The sequence below is a fragment of the Haliotis rufescens genome, unplaced genomic scaffold, assembly GCF_023055435.1.
Source record: "Haliotis rufescens isolate VD_foot unplaced genomic scaffold, xgHalRufe1.0.p SCAF_6, whole genome shotgun sequence".
NCBI lineage: Eukaryota > Metazoa > Mollusca > Gastropoda > Lepetellida > Haliotidae > Haliotis > Haliotis rufescens.
The window spans coordinates 45,376,673-45,400,686 of NW_025964334.1; the positions used below are offsets into that span (position 1 = coordinate 45,376,673).

Below are 24,014 nucleotides of genomic sequence, written 5' to 3' on the forward strand. Positions count from 1 at the left end.
TCCAATAGCAACTCTAAACTGTTCTATACATGCTCCCATTGTTGTACATCCAAAAATTAGAACATGTCTTGTGATATCAATGTCTGTGTATATGTATGGCCTCCATATACAGGGACGGATTTGGTGGTGGGGAGGCGTTCAGCGCCCCATTTTGAACATCAAATATGGGTATTAGTATCACGTACACATTACCAGTATCCATCCCCAATAAATAGAATATTAAGGTCTTAAAATTCTACTGTGACTGTGACCACCTACCCATACGAACTGGTGACCTTTATTTCAATTAATCTGTGTGGCTTTTGGGGAATGATCCACCGCCCACTACATATTCATGATCATTCAAAGTATATTGGTTCATAAAGATAACGACAGTATTAAACTCAGCACATTGCGTTGCCTGAAGGTACTCTGTTGGGAGCTGTTGGCTAACTCTAGTCTCCTATTTTATCGTGGGCTAGCCTACATGGCCTGAAGTGTCAACATGGCAAGAATGGCCGGTGTACAAGTGTTAGTGCTCCTCCTAGCAGCTATCTCGTGTGTGGATGCGTTCATTGAAGGACTCTACTGTGGCAGGGAAAACTGCTATGAAAGTAAGTTAATATCACCGAAGCTGACGTGTAGCGTCAGTGAAATGAATGTATGTTTGACCGCGTGATGGCCAGTAACGACACAGTTTTCGCGCACTTGCGGAATCGATTTGGTACACATCGGCTACTTTAACGATATTTGTATGTTAATTTTTAAATTCCTGTTTCCACATTTGCTGAAGATACAATTTCTTTACAGCCCAAATTTCCCATCCATCCGCCTTAATTGAAATTCCAAATACATTTATGGAATTCTTAAATCGTATGAACCTTGTGTGCCGGTGCTTTCCATGGTTGAGTTGCCATACACGATACTCTATTATTGTACACGCACGTAATGGGAGGAGCATACGTGTTAACAGTAGACTGGTGTTATCTTTAAAAACAATTGTCTGAAAAAGACAACCAGAATTAAGTTAAACATAATTATACTCCCATTTCAGGATATGGAGATTCATTCATTAAGATGCATGATTTTGTTTGTCAAGTGCCTCCTACTCTGTGATGGAAGTCATTCTCTCACCAATCTATGCTTACTGAATTGACACTTTGGCATTAAACAAGTAGTAAGGAATTTATTTTAACAACTGTACCTTTCTTATATTGATGAAAAAAAAGTATCATGTATGATGAAAACTCACAGTGTACATCATTTCACCCCTGTATTTGAGGATGGTAGATAGTGATGCAAAGATATTTGGTATTCTCGTCATTCCTGGAAACAACTTCTGATAAGAAATTTATCAAGTTGGAAGGGGATTTTTTTCACAACTGTGTTGTGATAACTGTTCAAATTCTACATGTAATGAAGATTGTGGATTTTTTTAATACTCAAATTTATATCAACTATGTGGTATTTGTGTCATTAGTAATAGCATTATTTGGGCAATCGAAGAATAATATTTTGCTGCATAATGATTTCATACAACGAGAGTGAGCGTGCTTATGACATATATATACCACAGAAAGTGGTAATGTCACCTTCGGCCATCTCAGCGATGTTCTTTTGAAATAGTGCCGTTGCCACAAGCAGGATCATTAGGCATTATTACTTCTTAGAAACGTGTGAAGATAAGATGACAGTTGATAATTCGGAATTAATATAAGTGTCAGTGATGAAAATTGATCTTTAGTATCATATTTCTTAATACCATGGAAACTGGTTGCATGAGGATAAGAAATGGAGTGTCCATGTGAGGAACTTGGGAAACACATTTGTTAAGACATTTACTGACAATATTGCTTGATATTGGCTATCTTATATGTCTGTTTAGTGTTTACAGCTGTTGAATGAAACATACCTTATAGTCATAAAAATAACATTATAACTTGTCAGTCTATAAAGTCTATATTGATAGGTACTTATGGTGGTTGACAATGCTCTCAATCTAAATACTTGCAAAAGAACAAAAAAAAGCTCTGAAATAGAGCCTATCATTTACATTATTCATATTTACACCCACATGATTTTGTTACACACATTATTGCTATCAGATAGACTTTTTTGCAAATATCATTCATGTCATTTAAAACAAATCATATCTCTTCACATAACAACTTGATTCATTAAATTATTTTGACATGTTTAAGGATAATAATATATCTACCATTGTAGATGATTGTACATATATATGTGTATTCTGAGTTTCTTCTACACATACAACTACCCAACATCATGACTGAAAACTGATGTAGTTAATATGAACCAGGCTTTGAAACTAATTGTTATTTCCACCAGTCCACCAAAGCGATTAGTTACAGAGTTGCCATCTAACTAATGGTAAATGTGGTAGTCCTTCCTGAATGTGACTGGTCTCGTATTAGGGGACTTACATTACTTTCAAACCCTGAGAATAGAATTTGTCCACATTTATGTCCATTTAGAGAGTAATTAAATGATTGATGTCGGATAAAAAACTTGTTTCTTTAAATTGTGAGACATACCCCACACCCCAAAAAACTTAATTCTGAAAATGATGAATTCCTTAGTTTAGTGGCCTCTTTAGTCTTAAGTTATGCCATGCTTATGGACTGAAGTTTATTTACTGGGTGTTTAAAGTCATTTGTAGGGCTTTTTATAGATCAAATCTGCCATTCTTTATTACACACTACTCTTGATGGACTTAGCCCTATTGTGGAAGATGGTAAAACCCTACCTTGTGGAAAGACTGCATGTATTAATACCCTGACAGCTTATGAATGAAACATAGGATCGGTTTAGTTCAGTTACTATAAAACATTGAGAAATCAGGTAAGTTGATTTTGTCAGATGGAAAACTTGAAGGGCCATTAAAACCCTCTTCAGTTCATGCTGTTATAGGTATAGATGACAGGACCAATAAACATGATAAGGAAGACAAGGCTTAAATGCTTAGTTTAACATTATTGTGTGGAATCCAATGTTGAAATTTAATATTAAAATACCTCTAAATTTAGGAGAGAAAACCCAGTCTGGCTGCCAAGGGCGATTTGTTTGGAATCTTAGATAAGTCCCTGGGTGTTACAAAGGGCCACTAGTCTGTTTGTCCTGAAACTATTGGAAACTTGGAATGACTACAGTAAAGTTTTCCCCCAAATCTAGTCATGTTAGATTAGCCACTAGTGACTGGAGATGTAGACCACCTGCAATTAACTCTGCTCATTTCCTTGTTGACTGTGTGTCTCCCAGCTGTATTTAGGACATGTATAAGTGAAGAGTCATGAGAGCATCTAGCACAACAGTTCTTTCTTCCTGTTATTGGTACAGTTAGATGAAGTCCTATGTATGTTAGAAGTACCTAGCATGGAAGCTGTTCAAGGGTCCTCACACTGAACAGTGGATGCCACACTTTGTAGTTTGTATGCTTGACAGATTGTTGGCTAACCACCTAGCTTGGGTAGGAAGAATTAAAAACATTTGTGTAACTCAGTTTGTTTCTACTTTATTTGGCATAATGTTGTGTGTGTCAATCTACTCTGTGGAAGTGGAAAAACAAATAATGGCTAATTCTGTTTAAAGTGCATAATGTTTATTATTTCTATTGTAACATAGCTATTTATATTCATTCAAATTATTTTAATTTTTATTTCAGATTTTGTCTCTGATTGGACAAATTCATTAACCACCTAAATAAAATAATACTGAAGTAACATTCCTTGCACAAATAAAGCCATAGCAACAACACTTGACCAATAGTTTGCAGTGTGATATGTATGTAACTTCTCCAGGTAGTGGTTGCCAGTGTAAACCATCCATGCCCTGATACAAACATGATTGTGTTAGCTTTTATAGAAACAATTCATCTTCATTAAAAAGCCCATCAGCAATAGATTTAATGAGATTATATCCATATAAGATATCAACGAAGATACAAAATGTTATTTTGGAAAAAGTGTTACAATAATTGCAATATCAGCGTGGCCCTGCACAATTCCAGATACTATTAGTGCTGGTAATAGACTATTGATTTCAGGGTGTTTGTACGTGGCATATGGCCACCACACAATGAGGTCCCAGTCAGCCCCCTCTCAGCTGGCGTCCGTTCCCACACACCTGACAAGCTGCTCACTTTAATTGTCTACTAGGCCCATATTAGGGAGTACTGGATACAAACATTCTATATTTTGATAGATAATTGACAATTCTATACATTTTGATAGATTGTGTTTAACATAGGAGTTTCATTTAGCATGTTTAGAGTGTGTTTAACTAGTAATTTATTTTTAATCAATAACTAAACATGTTCATAATTCAGTCATTTCCTTGACCCATCAAAGACTTGGGTTTCAAGTTTATTTGCTCACATAGGTTCAGGCTAAGCCTTTTCTTGGTGATATTTCTGGAACTTTGCTGACAATGCTGTTAAATCACTCTCCTTCCAGATTTGTTAACCAGGGCAGTGGGGTAGCCTGGTGGTTGAAGCATTTGCTCATCCCGACCAAGGCCAGTGTTTGATTCTCCACGTGGGTAAATTGAGTGAAGTACATTTCTGGTGTCCCCAACTGTGATACTGCTGGAATTTTGCTAAAAGCTGAGGCTGGTCTCCAAGTGATACGCACGCACGGGTCGATTTTCAATAACTGCATAAATCACATTTGCTGTGATTTGCTGACAAATTGGATGTGAGAATTGTGTCACTTAGAAATCATATATGAAATACAAAGCTGCAGCTGACACACAGAATAGATACCGGGGTAGGCAGGTTTAACAGCTGCATTGTATAACTAGGAGTAAATATGGTAATGAGATGTATTGTCTGAAACAGGGATAAAACATCTGTACACCACCAACAGGTGTAAAACTCAAGCCTCTCTCAAATACTAGTTTGTAGACTGCCTCCGTGGTTTAGTGGATAAAGTGTCTGCTGGAGAGTGCAAGGTTAGGGGTTTGATTCCTGGCCACATCATTCCAAAAGACTTTAAAAGACGGTACTTGTTGTTACCCTGCCTGGCACTAGGAATTAAGAGGCTGAAACAAGGACTGTATACTGTGTTTGAGTAGGGTATTCTTGATAAAATGTGGCATGGTATCTCAGTCGACATCAGTCCATTCTAGTACAAGCACATCGCTATATAAGAGCAACAATCTTGGACGCGACGTTAAACCCCATTTCACCTCACCAATACTAGTTTGTAAACTGGCTTGGACTAGTGGATGCTCTATTGCATAACTATGAGAACACTAACAGCTTAGGAATATTCAATTTACAAACACACACCATCACCTCTTTCATACTAAGACAAAAGCCTCGCCATACTAAGACAAAAGCCCCTTCACACAGACAAAAGCCCCTTCACACAGACAAAAGCCCCTTCACACAGAGACAAAAGCCCTTCCATACAAAGACAAAAGCCCTTCCATACAAAGACAAAAGCCCCTTTACACAGAGACAAAAGTGACAGGGTTGGTGTTGTGTGCAGAGTGATGATAGGGTTGGTGTTGTGTGCAGAGTGATGACAGGGTTGGTGTTGTGTGCAGAGTGATGACAGGGTGGGTGTTGTGTGCAGAGTGATGACAGGGTTGGTGTTGTGTGCAGAGTGATGACAGGGTGGGTGTTGTGTGCAGAGTGATGACAGGGTTGGTGTTGTGTGCAGAGTGATGACAGGGTGGGTGTTGTGTGCAGAGTGATGACAGGGTGGGTGTTGTGTGCAGAGTGATGACAGGGTGGGTGTTGTGTGCAGAGTGATGGCAGGGTGGGTGTTGTGTGCAGAGTGATGACAGGGTGGGTGTTGTGTGCAGAGTGATGATAGTGTGTGTTGTATGCAGAGTGATGACAGGGTGGGTGTTGTGTGCAGAGTGATGACAGGATGGGTGTTGTGTGCAGAGTGATGACAGGATGGGTGTTGTGTGCAGAGTGATGACAGGGTGGGTGTTGTGTGCAGAGTGATGACAGGGTGGGTGTTGTGTGCAGAGTGATGGCAGGATGGGTGTTGTGTGCAGAGTGATGACAGGGTGGGTGTTGTGTGCAGAGTGATGACAGGGTGGGTGTTGTGTACAGAGTGATGGTGGATGGTGGAGGGCAATGACAAGCAGGATTTGATGAACATGCTGAGAGCCAATATGCATTTTTTCACAATGAAACATCTGATTATAGGACAATAGGATTGGCTTGTTTTACCTTCATGGACGTTGGCAGTTCTGTCTCTGATTGGAATATTCCCCAAGCTCCTGCTGAACAGAAAGTAGTTGATGAACCTCTTGTCTCGTGCTAGGTTCTGTTCTACTCAGTGTGCCTTGTTCATTGTTGATGATGTTGATGATAATGAAATGTGTACATAGTTTCAATTTTCTGTTCATTGCTACAATTAATTTGTTTCAGTTCTTGGCGTCACAAGGGATTCAACCAAGGTTTGCTTTACTCTCATATTTAGTTTGAGTTTTGTATAAATCCTGGTAGCACATACAGTCAAACACCGTTGTGGCCAAGTTGAAGGGACTTATGTAAATATTTCGAGTTATTCGAAGTTCAGCGCAATAGAAACATGAACTTGGCATACATTTACCGATTGGCATTGTTTCACACTTAGTCTCAATCAATTTTGATGTTAATATTATAATATGCATATTTTAGATGTAGAAACATGTGATCCAATTATCCTACTAGTGAAACCAGGCCCTTCACTGGATTGCTTAGTCATGTTGCTAACCGCTCTGATTGATTTATCCGCCATTTTATAACACCAGTGAAACAAAAAGACTATCAATGCAAATCCTAATCCGTGACACATTCCACAATTTGTAATCGCGACATAAACACGTGTCAATCATGTGACTCCTTTCACTTCTGCATGTGTTGTTGATCAAATGACCTATTATCCCAGAGAGACACGTCAATTAAAGGTTGCTTTGAAGTTAGGTGTGTCTGAGTGTAACTAACTAGACAATAGGCCTTTGACACGCTGAACTCAATGCAGTGAAGGTTTTCGGCTTGTTAAACCTTGTTATTGAACCATGATGCCTGATCGGTTGAAGCAAGGTCGACGTATCAAAGTGAATTTACCTCGAATACATGTTTGGGACTGGAAAATAACTTCAAGACAATGGTAACTTCAACACATCTGATTAAAAAATCGGAGGTTAAATAATGATGATTAAAGAAGGAATATGCAGGGACCAAGCTTATACTTCCAGACAACCGTAAGTTCAACACAACAGTGTTTCTGTACATGTTTCATTCTGATGATTCTAATGTAAATTGGCAACAAGCAATAAAAAGGATTATTTATTCTTCATTATGATCATGAAACTAAGTGCGGGCATATAACATTGTTTCTATAGAAATCATTCAGATTGTTCTGGGATGGATGCTCTGTATATAAGCATGGTTAATAGTCCATGCAATAAGTCTGAAAAGTTATATATCTACATATGTTGTCTTAGTGTGAATGATTTCTGTTTTAGAATGACATCGTCAAGGCATATCGCAAGATGGCCCGGAAATGGCATCCTGATATGCACAGGGGGAAGGTAAGAATTACAGTCAGTCCAAAAGCACAATGGAAAGGCAGGGACTACAGTCAGATCTGGTGGGGAAGGTAGGGGACTACAGTCCATTCTGGAGGGGAAGGAAGGGACTACAGTCAGGTCTGGAGGGGAAGGAAGGGACTACAGTCAGGTCTGGAGGGGAAGGTGGGAGACTACAGTCAGGTCTGGAGGGGAAGGAAGGGACTACAGTCAGGTCTGTAGGGGAAGGAAGCGACTACAGTCAGGTCTGGAAGGGAAGGTGGGGACTACAGTCAGGTCTGGAGGTGAAGGAAGGGACTACAGTCGGGTCTGGAGGTGAAGGAAGGGACTACAGTGGGGTCTGGAGGGGAAGGTGGGGGACTACAGTCAGGTCTGTAGGGGAAGGAAGGGACTACAGTCAGGTCTGTAGGGGAAGGAAGGGACTACAGTCAGGTCTGGAAGGGAAGGCGGGGGACTACAGTCAGGTCTTGAAGGGAAGGCGGGGGACAACAGTCAGGTCTGGAGGGGAAGGTAGGGACTACAGTCAGGTCTGGAGGGGAAGGAAGGGACTACAGTCAGGTCTGGAGGGGAAGGAAGGGACTACAGTCAGGTCTGGAGGGGAAGGAAGGGACTACAGTCAGGTCTGGAGGGGAAGGAAGGGACTACAGTGGGGTCTGGAGGGGAAGGTGGGGGACTACAGTCAGGTCTGTAGGAGAAGGAAGGGACTGTGGTCAGGTCTGTAGGGGAAGGAAGGGACTACAGTCAGGTCTGTAGGGGAAGGAAGGGACTACAGTCAGGTCTGGAGGGGAAGGAAGGGACTACAGTCAGGTCTGTAGGGGAAGGAAGGGACTACAGTCAGGTCTGGAGGGGAAGGTGGGAGACTACAGTCAGGTCTGGAGGGGAAGGAAGGGACTACAGTCAGGTCTGTAGGGGAAGGAAGCGACTACAGTCAGGTCTGGAAGGGAAGGTGGGGACTACAGTCAGGTCTGGAGGTGAAGGAAGGGACTACAGTCGGGTCTGGAGGTGAAGGAAGGGACTACAGTGGGGTCTGGAGGGGAAGGTGGGGGACTACAGTCAGGTCTGTAGGGGAAGGAAGGGACTACAGTCAGGTCTGTAGGGGAAGGAAGGGACTACAGTCAGGTCTGGAAGGGAAGGCGGGGGACTACAGTCAGGTCTTGAAGGGAAGGCGGGGGACAACAGTCAGGTCTGGAGGGGAAGGTAGGGACTACAGTCAGGTCTGGAGGGGAAGGAAGGGACTACAGTCAGGTCTGGAGGGGAAGGCGGGGGACTACAGTCAGGTCTTGAAGGGAAGGCGGGGGACAACAGTCAGGTCTGGAGGGGAAGGTAGGGACTACAGTCAGGTCTGGAGGGGAAGGAAGGGACTACAGTCAGGTCTGGAGGGGAAGGAAGGGACTACAGTCAGGTCTGGAGGGGAAGGAAGGGACTACAGTCAGGTCTGGAGGGGAAGGAAGGGACTACAGTGGGGTCTGGAGGGGAAGGTGGGGGACTACAGTCAGGTCTGTAGGAGAAGGAAGGGACTGTGGTCAGGTCTGTAGGGGAAGGAAGGGACTACAGTCAGGTCTGTAGGGGAAGGAAGGGACTACAGTCAGGTCTGGAAGGGAAGGCGGGGGACTACAGTCAGGTCTGGAAGGGAAGGCGGGGGACAACAGTCAGGTCTGGAGGGGAAGGAAGGGACTACAGTCAGGTCTGGAGGGGAAGGTGGGGACTACAGTCAGGTCTGGAGGGGAAGGAAGGGACTACAGTCAGGTCTGGAGGGGAAGGAAGGGACTACAGTCAGGTCTGGAGGTGAAGGAAGGGACTACAGTCAGGTCTGGAGGGGAAGGAAGGGACTACAGTCAGGTCTGGAGGGGAAGGAAGGGACTACAGTCAGGCCTGGAGGGGAAGGAAGGGACTACAGTCAGGTCTGGAGGGGAAGGTGGGGGACTACAGTCAGGTCTGGAGGGGAAGGTAGGGACTACAGTCAGGTCTGGAGGGGAAGGAAGGGACTACAGTGAGGTCTGGAGGGGAAGGAAGGGACTACAGTCAGGTCTGGAGGGGAAGGAAGGGACTACAGTCAGGTCTTGAAGGGAAGGTGGGGACTACAGTCAGGTCTGGAAGGGAAGGTGGGGACTACAGTCAGGTCTGTAGGGGAAGGAAGGGACTACAGTCAGGTCTGGAGGGGAAGGTGGGGGACAACAGTCAGGTCTGGAGGGGAAGGTGGGGACTACAGTCAGGTCTGGAGGGGAAGCAAGGGACTACAGTCAGGTCTGGAGGGGAAGGTGGGGGACTACAGTCAGGTCTGGAGGGGAAGGAAGGGACTACAGTCAGGTCTGGAGGGGAAGGAAGGGACTACAGTCAGGTCTGGAAGGGAAGGTGGGGACTACAGTCAGGTCTGGAGGGGAAGGTGGGGACTACAGTCAGGTCTGGAGGGGAAGGTGGGGACTACAGTGAGGTCTGGAGGGGAAGGTGGGGACTACAGTCAGGTCTGGAAGGGAAGGTGGGGACTACAGTCAGGTCTGGAGGGGAAGGTGGGGACTACAGTCAGGTCTGGAGGGGAAGGAAGGGACTACAGTCAGGTCTGGAGGGGAAGGAAGGGACTACAGTGAGGTCTGGGGGGGAAGGAAGGGACTACAGTCAGGTCTGGAGGGGAAGGAAGGGACTACAGTGAGGTCTTGAGGGGAAGGAAGGGACTACAGTCAGGTCTGGAGAGGAAGGAAGGGACTACAGTCAGGTCGTGAGGGGAAGGAAGGGACTACAGTCAGGTCTGGAGGGTAAGGAAGCGACTACAGTCAGATCTGTAGGGGAAGGTGGGGACTACAGTCAGGTCTGGAGGGGAAGATGGGGAACTAAAGTCATGATTGGGGGATATTTACCATATGAAACTGATAATCTGAAGGTGCATGACAGAACTTACCAGAAGATAACAATAAATATCAGTTTCAATAACTTGTGACTACAGTATTGTTTATAAGTAACTCAGCTGATGCAATATTAACCATGTGTTTCAGGAGGCGAAGGAAAAAGCTGCAGAAATGTTTCAGACGATAGCCAATGCTTATGAGGTTTGATTTTTGTAATCATTTGGTCATACTAAATCCCAGAATAAAGATGTGCTTCTGTCAAATGACACCATGTCATTTCATTTTATTAAGACAACATTTAAGAACTAACTGTCATTTCGATGTCTGTTTGTTTCTCTAGTTAAACCTAGTTTAACGCTTTGTGAATGAAGACAAGTGTCAGTAACTGGAGAACCTCAGTCATATTAATCAAGCATTGCCAACAGATTTGTGCCTATGTGTAGACTACTGACGTTTATTCTTGTGTTTTTCAGATTCTGCGAGATGAAGAACAGAGAGTGGACTATGATTACATGTTGGACAACCCAGGTGAGCTGACTGTCTTAAGCACTGCCCTCTAGTGGCGTGACATAGCACTCACTCACTCACTCACTCACTCACTCACTCACTCACTCACTCACTCACTCACTCACTCACTCACTCACTCACTCACTCACTCACTCACTCACTCACTCACTCACTCACTCACTCACTCACTCACTCACTCACTCACTCACTCACTCACTCACTCACTCACTCACTCACTCACTCACTCACTCACTCACTCACTCACTCACTCACTCACTCACTCACTCACTCACTCACTCACTCACTCACTCACTCACTCACTCACTCACTCACTCACTCACTCACTCACTCACTCACTCACTCACTCACTCACTCACTCACTCACTCACTCACTCACTCACTCACTCACTCACTCACTCACTCACTCACTCACTCACTCACTCACTCACTCACTCACTCACTCACTCACTCACTCACTCACTCACTCACTCACTCACTCACTCACTCACTCACTCACTCACTCACTCACTCACTCACTCACTCACTCACTCACTCACTCACTCACTCACTCCAGTGATGTGATCAACCAAACTCTTGTATGTTCACAGATGAGTACTACTCTATCTACTTCAACTACTACCGGAGGAGGATGGCTCCCAAGGTGGATATCCGCATTGTCATTGGGGTCACCATCACTGTTGTATCTGTCATACAGGTAAGATTACAGTCTGTGTCACATCACCATTATATCTGTCATACAGGTAAGATTGCAGTCTGTGTCACCATCACTGTTTTATCTGTCATACAGGTAAGATTGCAGTCTGTGTCACCATCACTGTTTTATCTGTCATACAGGTAAGATTGCAGTCTGTGTCAACATCACTGTTTTATCTGTCATACGGGTAAGATTGCAGTCGGTGTCACCGTCACTGTTATATCTGTCATACAGGTAAGATTGCAGTCTGTGTCACCATCACTGTTATATCTGTCATACAGGTAAGATTGCAGTCTGTGTCACCATCACTGTTATATCTGTCATACAGGTAAGATTGCAGTCTGTGTCACTATCACCATTATATCTGTCATACAGGTAAGATTGCAGTCTGTGTCAACATCACTGTTTTATCTGTCATACAGGTAAGATTGCAGTCTGTGTCAACATCACTGTTTTATCTGTCATACGGGTAAGATTGCAGTCTGTGTCAACATCACTGTTTTATCTGTCATACAGGTAAGATTGCAGTCTGTGTCAACATCACTGTTATATCTGTCATACAGGTAAGATTGCAGTCTGTGTCACCATCACTGTTATATCTGTCATACAGTTAAGATTGTAGTCGGTGTCACCATCACTGTTATATCTGTCATACAGGTAAGATTGCAGTCTGTGTCACCATCACTGTTATATCTGTCATACAGGTAAGATTGCAGTCTGTGTCAACATCACTGTTTTATCTGTCATACGGGTAAGATTGCAGTCGGTGTCACCGTCACTGTTATATCTGTCATACAGGTAAGATTGCAGTCTGTGTCAACATCACTGTTGTATCTGTCATACAGTTAAGATTGTAGTCGGTGTCACCATCACTGTTATATCTGTCATACAGGTAAGATTGCAGTCTGTGTCACCATCACTGTTATATCTGTCATACAGGTAAGATTGCAGAGATTACATGAGGTTATAGTGTCATGCGCTTTGAGCAACTGTGGTGTGGAGTATTTAGTTGTACTCTGTCCTTCCATGCGTCAATCTGTCCATGCAGGATGTCATTTCTTGAGCAGATCACGAAGACTGGTAAATATTTCTTCACCAAACTTGGCACATAGATTGGTGTGTGTGTGGACTGGTGCCTTTTGATAGTTTGGGATTTTTTGGGTTTCCAAAGTAACAACTTGACCGAAATGCCAGTAGTGCTCGTTTCTGGAGCAAATGTTGAAAAACGTTCAAAATGTCTTCACCAACCTTGGCACAGATAGGTCAAGTGGTGAACTGGTGCCTTTTGATACCATTACAATTAACATGTAACATTTACAGTCGATATGACAAGTTGATGTATTCAAGACAAGTATTACCATTGCAGGAGATATCGATGACTGTCCTCTTGTGAGTATTGCTGTTGCTGCTGTTGATCTGATGTGATATTGTTGCAGTACTGGGGAGCCTGGAACAACTACACTACTGCTATCAACTACCTGTGCAGGGAACCCAAGTACCGGACCAAGGCCATTGACATTGCTAAATCTGAGGGCACACTGAGTGCCAACAACAACAGGAGAAAGAAAGGGAAGAGTAAGGTATGTCACATAGAGACAATCACTCACTGACAGAGGAGAGTTGGAAACTAGCGTTGCTTCTGTGTGTTGGTTGAAATAGAGACAGTCGACTGAGCTACAAAGTTTCAATGCTCTAGGCATGCTGAGTGGGTGAATGGTAACCCAGAGCCACTGAGGGCAGACCTTCAACATTCATTCAGGAAGGAAAGACCCAGTGGGGATTCGGGTTAGAACAGGTCACCAGCAACATATGTTGAGTGGCCCAGCTCAGTGACTTGGTTGATAGCGTTACATCGTATCCTGAAGGCATGCTTCATTGCTCACAATATCAATCACAGGATTGTCAGACTTGATTTTTTTAAATTAAAAGGCCATCAGTATATAGCTGGAATATTGCTGGGTGTGGCATCCAAGATCCAACAGGAGTCTCCGCAGGTGCCATATATTAGCCATAAAACAACAAATGAAATAACAGAGATAGGCATGGCCAAATGTCCATTAATTTAAGACTAGTGAGAATCTAGAGGGACTTAATTTATGACTATGTTGTGTGGAATGTTAATCCAGTCAGGAAACTTCATTGTAGTCAAGCCACAGTTATGATGACATTGCCTTGTCTGTGGCAAACAATGGATGATGCCCTAATGTATTGTTCTCAACAAACAACAGTGTGATGGCATATTGCTTCAACTGACCAATCAGCTTTGTGAATAAAGAATATGCGCATATGAGAAAGACCCTATAAATTGACTCCCCCATGTTGTTTGTGTTGTTGAAGGAGGAGTTAAAGGAGGAAGAGGAAGCCATTATCAGACAGATTATAGAAGAAAAAATGGATATACGGTTTGTACAGCTTAGCCCTGTGAACCTTCAGTGTTTTTGTAAGAATGACAAGGCAATCCCCAGTCCTATACAGGTTGCTACAGATGCTCAGCGTGCAAGTTGGCAGCGTGCAGGTTGCACAGAGGATACAATTGTTTCAATAGGTTGCACAGAGGATTATACAATTGTTTCAATAGATTGTACAGAAGATACAATTGTTTCAATAGATTTTACAGTAGATACAATTGTTCAATAGGTGGAACAGAAGATACAAGTATTCCAATAGATTGTACAGAAGATACAATTGTTGCAATAAATTGTACAATGTTTATGTGTTGTACAGAGGGGATACAATGTTTGTGTGTTGTACAGAGAAGGATACAATGTTTGTGTGTTGTACAGAGGGGGATACAGTGTGTGTGTGTTGTACAGAGGGGGATACAATGTTTGTGTGTTGTACAGAGGGGGATACAATGTTTGTGTGTTGTACAGAGGGGGATACAGTGTTTGTGTGTTGTAAAGAGGGGGATACACTGTTTGTGTCTTGTACAGAAGGGGATACTATGTTTTTGTGTTCTACAGAGGGGTATACAGTGTTTATGTGTTGTACAGAGGGGGATACAATGTTTTAGTGTTGTACAGAGGGGGGGATACAATGTTTATGTGTTGTACAGAGGGGGATACAATGTTTATGTGTTGTACAGAGGGGGATACAATGTTTGTGTGTTGTACAGAGGGGGATACAATGTTTGTGTGTTGTACAGAGGGGGATACAATGTTTGTGTGCTGTACAGAGGGGGATACAGTGTTTGTGTGTTGTACAGAGAAGGATACAATGTTTGTGTGCTGTACAGAGGGGGATACAATGTTTATGTGTTGTACAGAGGGGGATACAATGTATGTGTGTTGTACAGAGGGGGATACAATGTATGTGTGTTGTACAGAGGGGGATACAATGTTTGTGTCTTGTACAGAGGGGGATACAATGTTTATGTGTTGTACAGAGGGGGATACACTGTTTATGTGTTGTACAGAGGGGGATACAATGTTTATGTGTTGTACAGAGGGGGATACAGTGTTTATGTGTTGTACAGAGGGGGATACAGTGTTTGTGTGTTGTACAGAGGGGGATACAATGTTTGTGTCTTGTACAGAGGGGGATACTATGTTTTTGTGTTGTACAGAGGGGATACAATGTTTGTGTGTTGTACAGAGGGGGATATTATGTTTTTGTGTTGTACAGAGGGGGATACAATGTTTATGTGTTGTACAGAGGGGGAAACAGTGTGTGTGTGTTGTACAGAGGGGGATACAATGTTTGTGTGTTGTACAGAGGGGGATACAGTGTTTGTGTGTTGTACAGAGGGGGGTACTATGTTTTTGTGTTGTACAGAGGGGGATACATTGTTTGTGTGTTGTACAGAGGGGGATACAGTGTTTATGTGTTGTACAGAGGGGGATACAATGTTTATGTGTTGTACAGAGGGGGAAACAGTGTGTGTGTGTTGTACAGAGGGGGATACAATGTTTGTGTGTTGTATAGAGGGGGATACAGTGTTTGTGTGTTGTACAGAGGGGGATACAGTGTTTGTGTGTTGTACAGAGGGGATATTATGTTTTTGTGTTGTACAGAGGGGGATACAGTGTTTGTGTGTTGTACAGAGGGGGATATTATGTTTTTGTGTTGTACAGAGGGGGATACAATGTTTGTGTGTTGTACAGAGGGGGATACAATGTTTATGTGTTGTACAGAGGGGGAAACAGTGTGTGTGTGTTGTACAGAGGGGGATACAATGTTTGTGTGTTGTTCAGAGGGGGATACAGTGTTTGTGTGTTGTACAGAGGGGGATACTATGTTTTTGTGTTGTACAGAGGGGATACAATGTTTATGTGTTGTACAGAGGGGGATACAATGTTTGTGTGTTGTATGGAGGGGGATACAATGTTTGTGTGTTGTACAGAGGGGGATACAGTCGGCCCAGCTACCGAGACATCCTATGGATACAGCTGGTGTTCCTCCCCTACTACACAGTGACCTACTTCATCTGGTGGATCACCTGGATCTGGAAGTTCACAATACTGAGGCACGAGTACGGGGAGGAGGAAAAGTTCTACAAGATACGAAGATACATGAAGCTGAGCCAGTCACAGTGGGATGTAAGTTCCACTGGACTTAGGAGTGAATGAGTTTAACGCCACTTTGAACAGTTTGCAGTTATATCCCCAAGTGTCAGCTTAAACTGGGTGGAAAGCCCGAAAAGCTACTGCTCTAAGATGTTTACCACTTTGGAGAAACCAATGAGCACAGGTATGATGCTGACAAAACTAGAAACATGATTGTGGCAAACCGAGATTCAAATTTACGATCATATGTTTCCGAGGGACGCAACTCTTCACTGTAAATTGCAGCAGCTTACACAACTGGGCCACCCATGCCCTCCTTGATTTACATCCCAATAATATGTATATGTGATATCTAAGGCGGAGGTCTCTGCTTTAAATACTTGGTATGGGGATTTTACAAGAAGTTAACAAGGCTATTTAAAACCATTGTTGGGATCTAGTGTAGGATTGGTTCCCAGTAACCTATGCTTGTTGTAACAGTTGACTAAAATAGATTGGGTGACCAGGCTGAGTCAGCGTATTGCATGTCATCGTACCCCAATATCATGGCTTGTTGCTCATGCTTTCACTCACTGGTTTGTGTGGTCCAGACTCCAGGAATTACAGGCTGCTGTGCATTGCATTGTTGTCTGCGCTGTTAAACAACAGTCACACATGACGATGATTGGGGCCAGTCAGGTTTTCGGAAGGGGTATTCCACTGTAGATAACTGTTTTGTCCTTAATGCTCTTGTACAACGCTTACTTTCATGTAAAGGGGATAAGTTTTACGTCGCTTTTATTGACTCTAAGGCGTTCGATTCCATACTCCGTAACCTTCTTTGGAGTTTGCTTTATAAACGCGGATTATGTACAAAAATGGGTAGAATGTTGCAGTCAATCTACAAGGACGTTAAGGCAAGTGCAAGGTCTAACAATCGTATGTCTGAGGCATTTGATTGCCCTTTTGGTGTCAGGCAAGGCTGTGTGCTTCGCCCGTTCTTGTTCCAGTTTTTTTATAAATGAAATAGTTCTTGAGATGGAAGAGGAGTGTCCACTTGGTGTACAGCTCCATCCACACATTATCCACATCCTGTTACTTCTATTTGCAGATGATTTGATAATGGTTGATGATAGTGTTTCTAACCTTCAGAATTAACTAAACGTCCTTGAGAATTTTTGTAACACTCGGAAAATGTCCAAGACTAAAGTTGTTGTATTTAAAAATGGTGGTTGTTTGTCACGTTTCGAAAAGTGGTTTTTCAAAGGGAAAAGGGTTGAAGTTGCTTGCGGTTATACTTACTTGGGTTTGTATTTTAATGATAGGCTTAACTGGTCTTAAAGTCTTGATAAGATTGCCCTGCCGGCAAAAACATTTGAAAGAAAAATTTTCAGCAGATCTGGCAAAGCGAACTTCTTGCAAGTTAAAAAATGTCATATTATGCTTGTTTTTAACACTTATGTTAAATGTGAACCTTATTTGTCATTCTTAAATTTGCAAAATATGAAAACAACCCTCACAAGATTCACACTGAGTTGTCAAACTTTGGAAATTGAGAATGGACGTCATTATCAAATCCAAGGAAATCTATATCTCAAAGCAAAGATCTGTTGTCATCCTAACATTGATAAATTTAATATGCTTCTGTCATCACCAGATACATATATTATTACAAATCTAGCAAAATATTATATTATGCAAATGAAGTAAGAAATGCGAAACTGAATGTTTAAAACTTGACTGTACTCATCTTTTGCACACAAAAATGTATTGGAAATAAAATGATTGATTGGGGATATAGATGACTCTTCTTCTTGATGTAAAATGAACTACATTAAAGATTAGTTTCATTTTTATTGCAGGCTTTGGAGGACTATGACAAAGAAAATTTCTTGGATTTAGAGTTATGGAAATGGGAAAATTTTGAGGTAAAGATTTTTTACTGTATTTTAAATCAAACTAGAAGATACTAACTTCATCAATAAAGTTATAGATAGTTAAACAGCCCAGTTCAGATGGTTTTGTTCTGATTTTGCTCTTGCCACCACATAGTGCTTGGACATCTGATATATCAAGTGTATCTTTTGTTTAAAAGAAGAACTTTGTGGGAAATTTGTGAAATGTGAAATATTATTTGATACATTGATCTGTCATGCCAATGGTCAAGGTCACACATATTGAGAAACCTATTTGGGGCTGTTGCTCACTCAGTTTTGTTCAAAATGTAATGAAGTTTGCTATATGTTTAGTACTTTTACATTTTGAACTTATTTTGATCATGCCCATAAATTCTCTTGAAATATATTTTTTGGCTCTGTAAACATATTCTCCTCTGAAATTATGAGACTGAAGAAGCTCCACTTTGGTATCTGTGTTTCTGCCTCTGATTACATCTCATTTTGTTCCAATCCTTAGGATTTAAGCAGGTTTTTGTAAGTCCTTAGATTTTTTAGGCAGACACTATTTGTATATGCTGATCGCAACTGTTATTAATTGGCTGTCCTTGTTGACATTTAAACTGTGGACTACATAAGCAGGTGAGCTACAGTGTCTGTTCACGATTTTTCTCGTCAAGCCCCTCTGCAGTGTTCCTGTTTACCGGTTATTACCAGTTTTTTACTGGTAAAATTAGGCTTGGACAGGTGTCAATCCCTGTGGACTGGCAAATAAAAAAAAAAATGGCGATAATCAATAAATTATATTTTTCGAATAAAGTCAGCTTGTCTTTTATCATCAGGGTTTCCTGTTGTCTATTTTCAGTGCAAGAAACTGCAATGTACCCTTGTGTCAGACAGACTTTATTTTTATATTTACTGCCAAGGTTACAAGCCAAAATGTTTGGATGATGCTTGGGAGAAATTGTTATGTTTTGGATATGTGTGTACATTGTGTATATTGTGTGTGCAGGTGTGGAGGGAAGATCAGGAAAATGAGAGGAAGTCGAAGCTGGCAGAGAGTGCCCGCTACAAGAGTTATAGGCGCTATATGAAGAAGGGAGGAGCAGGCCAGATTTCATTCGGGCCAGAGTAGTCAGCAGGTGCTTCACACGCCACCACCACCATCATCATCATCATCATCATCACATGTCAGAACTATTTTGCCAAATCAGAACTTGTGTGAGAATGTACACAGAAGTGTATGGAGGAGACGAAGCAGACATCACCTGCCGTCCATCTTCCAGCCCACAGCTGATGTCAAACACATTTTATTTTTAAGGATAATTAGAAACAGTTATAATAGTTATATATAAACAGTTATAATTCTTGTGTGTAGCAGATAACGGATCTAGATACCAAACTGAGATTACTCAGCCAAGTTTCTAAGAAACATTTGTAGATCAGACAGATTTTTTTTAGAGACAAATACATTTATTTATGTTTGATCTCAGGAAATAGGAGATGGATACACAGGTTCAGCAGTGTTATGTTGTCTTACTTGACGTGAATGTAAATGCAACTAACTATTCAGCTATCTGATTGAGGTGTATCTTCGGCAGTAGTCAGCATGCATGTTTCTGCTCCATCCTCTCCAGAAAGGGACTCTCAGTGACAATTTACTGATAATAGTGATAACACATTGTAATTCCCATCTTCAGAATCTGGTCGTTAAGCCTCGGTTGTCGATGAGGCAACACATGGTGTCCCAGTGATGTCCATGAGGTGCAATATGTGTTCAGCACACCTTCCCCAGTGTTCCTGTTCCTCTGCTGAGACTAGTGTATTGCACACTTCATTTCACTGTGTGCACACTGTTTATATATTTCAAACCTTCAAGATGAGTTTTTGTAAACACAAAATTATTTAATTTTAAGTGCATGCCTCACTTACCTGGACTCAAAAACTACTTAGCCATTTCTTGGAGAATGCTTTGATGTGATAGGCCAATGGAGGTTCATGGAGCTTCATGTTTCTCTGATTTTAAATAAACAACAGACATGCTTCAGTTGAGGCAAATGTCCAGGACACCCCAGAGTTTGACATCAGCACACTTCGTCCCTGAATGATGTCACAGGAATTATTTCACAGTTATAATGTGAAGGCCCACTGTTTGTGGAAGGTTGCACAAGATAGTGTGTATGACTAAATTAATTTTGGAACATTATTTTACTGTATTTGATCTAATATACTGGAAATCTTCGTGATGAGAGACAGAGACAGTTTTGTGTGTAAATCACTGCGCTCACTGTAGTTGCCAGATTTAATTTTGCCATTTTGATGTCAATTGAACGCATCCTTAAAAAGATGTTTTGAACCAAGCAATCATGTTTTGGAAATTTGGGGTTGGGGATTGTCATATTATATTTTAAAATTTGAAAACAGTCATGTCAGTCAGTCAGTCATGATCAGTTTTTGTGAATACATATAATTATTTGTCCTTTGATATGCTTGGCTTGAAGTTTGTAGGGGTCTTTGGCCTGTTATTTTGTTATTGTTATCAATCAGTTATTTATAAACTACTCCTCAAGACTGCTTACATACTGCTGTTTTTCTTTTAGTGTAGGGTCTAACTCACAGTCAGTGTATAGATTAGTATGATCATGTCACCAGCTGTTTAGCTTTCAGTACAGAACCCGGCCCACAGACCTGTTCTAGCCTAAACCTGACTATACCCTCACACAGACAATGGAATGTAGGAATATATCCTGTACAATTCTGTCATGCATGAGAATCTCCGGTCCAACATTCACATAGCTATAGTTTTGTAACATGTGTGAATGGATTAAACAGGACAGTGTTCACTATATATTTTCTATTTCTCCTCCACTCTTCTTGGTTGCATGGAAACAGCAAATGAAACTTGAGTTTTGTGGATCTGAAACAGGACTAAGTGGTTTGAGAGGGTTTTTTTCTCAGAATTTCAAAATTCTTTTATTTGTGGCTAACAGATAGTCCTCCTCCTTCCCCCTTGTGTTTGTATGTGCTTGCCCAGCATCCTCCTCCAAGACTAGCTGCTGCAGCACCAGCTGGGTGTCAGTAAGGTATTGATTGCACCACTCTCAATTCAACATTTGTAAATGATAACATATGAACATGTATTGATCCTGTCTGCTTTGTGAGGAAATTGAGGAAATTTGAGGTGAATTGTTGAACAGGTGTCGGGTCAATCAAGGGTGGTCAGTTCACCAAGACTAAACTCAGTTGTTCATATTTTCATGAGCATGAGATGACTAGCCACATTGAAGATTGCCAGTGATCCTTGAGTCTAATATTTTCTAACGTTTCGGCTAGGTTGTTCCCTTGTTTGGGTGGTCTGCTTTGTGAGGAAATTGAGGAAATTTGAGTTGAATTGTTGAACAAGTGTCGGGTCAATCAAGGGTGGTCAGTTCACCAAGACTAAACTCAGTTGTTCATATTTTCATGAGCATGAGATGACTAGCCACATTGAAGATTGCCAGTGATCCTTGAGTCTAATATTTTCTAACGTTTCGGCGAGGTTGTTCCCTTGTTGGGGTGGTCTGCTTTGTGAGGAAATTGAGGAAATTTGAGGTGAATTGTTGAACAAGTGTCGGGTCAATCAAGGGTGGTCAGTTCACCAAGACTAAACTCAGTTGTTCATATTTTCATGAGCATGAGATGACTAGCCACATTGAAGATTGCCAGTGATCCTTGAGTCTAATATTTTCTAACGTTTCGGCTAGGTTGTTCCCTTGTTGGGGTGGTCTATGTACTTGAGGATAATGAAGACGTGAGTTGACATGGATTTCAGTACAGATGCTAGTACCTTAAGGTACTTGACAAAGTTATCAGCATCAGTGCCACATCGCGTTGAAAGAGTAATGAAGTAGAAATCCATATGTACAACAGCTTCTGATGTGTACTTATTGACAGTTAATGAAGGACTATCTACAACCATGCTCCACTAAGTTGTAGGGGGATCTACAGATTAACTACAAACACAAGTTGTATAGACAGGAAATAGCAAAGGTAGCATCATCCCATAAAAGTTTGTAGAAAAAGCATTCATGTATTCATGACCCACTACAAATATGCTTTAGAAAACAGTACATTTGAACAGTGTAATTTGAAACCAAAAGCTAGTTATGCTTTCAGCACCAGGTAGATATAAATTTGAATTTTGGGCCAATGAAGAGGTTGGAGATAAAGAGTCAGTGGTACACATGCTCCTGTTCCCTGAGTGGACAGCACAGGCAGTACACACAGCAGTTGCTCCATCGGAGATGCTGCCAAGGCTTCCACATTGCCACTGCTGTTGTTGTACAGAGAAACGTTTCACAAAAAACTGCGTCATGTGTTTAAGACACTACATAAGGATACCACATTGAGATAGGATTAACAAGAAACATTCGGTGCATTCAAATAAGTACTTAGAACCGTTAGAATGTTTATAAGCAATATTTGAGGAACCTTGAAATGTTATTTTACTTCATCTCTGCATAATAGGAAGGAATTGCTTACAAAGTATAACATTGGTTCTCAGGTGGTATTCCTGAAACAAAGGTAATTGCCCAAGAACCGTGTGCTTTTTTCTCTTTGTCAACCTATTTATGATTATACATTCTCTTCAATTGAGTTTGTGGGTTTAAGTTATTTTTAATTATATTTTTTTAAATCTAAACACTGTTTTGCAAACAGTTTCTCAAAAGAATTTTGAAATATTAATAAAAAGACAAAAGAAACAATGAATTGGTATTTTGACCATGATCGTGATGCATGTTAGGGGTCATATTTGGTTCCACTAATCAGGGCATTTTTGTTTGAGACAACTGAAAATTTAACACATCTGCTTCAACTGATCAGAGATCAGATAAAGATAACAATTGAAGGAATTTGAGTTGAACGATTCTGATTAATAGTTTTATATCTTGCTTGTGCACTTGTTAACTTGTGCACTTCACTAACCAGAGGAATAACCTTTGTCTAAATATTGACTGTATAGATCACGGAGGTGGGTGAGTCAAGAATATATTATAATGCTCTTGTAGATGTATGAAAGTGAGGTATTTGAGAGGTGAGGGGTTGTTCATGGATGCATGTTTGCTTCACATTTGATCATCATGTGTTCAGCATACATGACTGTTGTTTTTGTTGGGTAAGATTTCTTTTTCATGTTGTATTATTCAACACCATTACAGAAATAAAATGTTTTATCCATATTTGTTGTTATAAGCTCACAATGTGAATGGGGCTGTAATTAATAGGGTCTGTGCAATCAGGCTCACCGGTGGTTGATATCATGGGCAACGTTGACCCTAGTCAGGTCAGAGCCAGGCACACCGGTGGTTGATATCATGGGCAATGATGTCCCCAGTCAGGTCAGAGCCAGGCACACCGGTGGTTGATATCATGGGCAATGATGCCCCCAGTCAGGTCGGAGCCAGGCACACCGGTGGTTGATATCATGGGCAATGATGCCCCCAGTCAGGTCAGAGCCAGGCACACCGGTGGTTGATATCATGGGCAATGATGCCCCCAGTCAGGTCAGAGCCAGGCACACTGGTGGTTGATATCATGGGCAATGATGCCCCCAGTCAGGTGAGCGCCAGGCACACTGGTGGTTGATATCATGGGCAATGATGCCCCCAGTCAAGTCAGAGCCAGGCACACTGGTGGTTGATATCATGGGCAATGATGCCCCCAGTCAGGTCGGAGCCAGGCACATCGGTGGTTGATATCATAGGCAATGATGCCCCCAGTCAGGTGAGCGCCAGGCACACTGGTGGTTGATATCATGGGCAATGATGCCCCCAGTCAAGTCAGAGCCAGGCACACCGGTGGTTGATATCATGGGCAATGATGCCCCCAGTCAGGTCAGAGCCAGGCACACCAGTGGTTGATATCATGGTCAATGATGCCCCAAGTCAGGTCAGAGCCAGGCACACCGGTGGTTGATATCATGGGCAATGATGTCCCCAGTCAGGTCAGAGCCAGGCACACCGGTGGTTGATATCATAGGCAATGATGCTCCCAGTCAGGT

General features: G+C 42.0%; 1 protein-coding gene across 1 annotated transcript; it reads left to right on the top strand.

Moving 5' to 3' along the window:
• The first annotated feature begins 431 nt into the window (after positions 1–431).
• Positions 432–23,193, top strand: LOC124142950 (dnaJ homolog subfamily C member 25 homolog). Its single transcript, XM_046511718.2, has 11 exons — positions 432–593; positions 6,389–6,417; positions 7,471–7,536; positions 10,521–10,574; positions 10,847–10,901; positions 11,489–11,595; positions 13,032–13,175; positions 13,933–13,997; positions 15,938–16,133; positions 17,942–18,007; positions 18,987–23,193. Exons 1-11 carry the CDS (start codon positions 485–487, stop codon positions 19,107–19,109), a joined length of 1,014 nt encoding a protein of 337 aa, XP_046367674.1. The 5' UTR covers positions 432–484; the 3' UTR covers positions 19,110–23,193.
• The last annotated feature ends 821 nt before the right edge of the window (positions 23,194–24,014 follow it).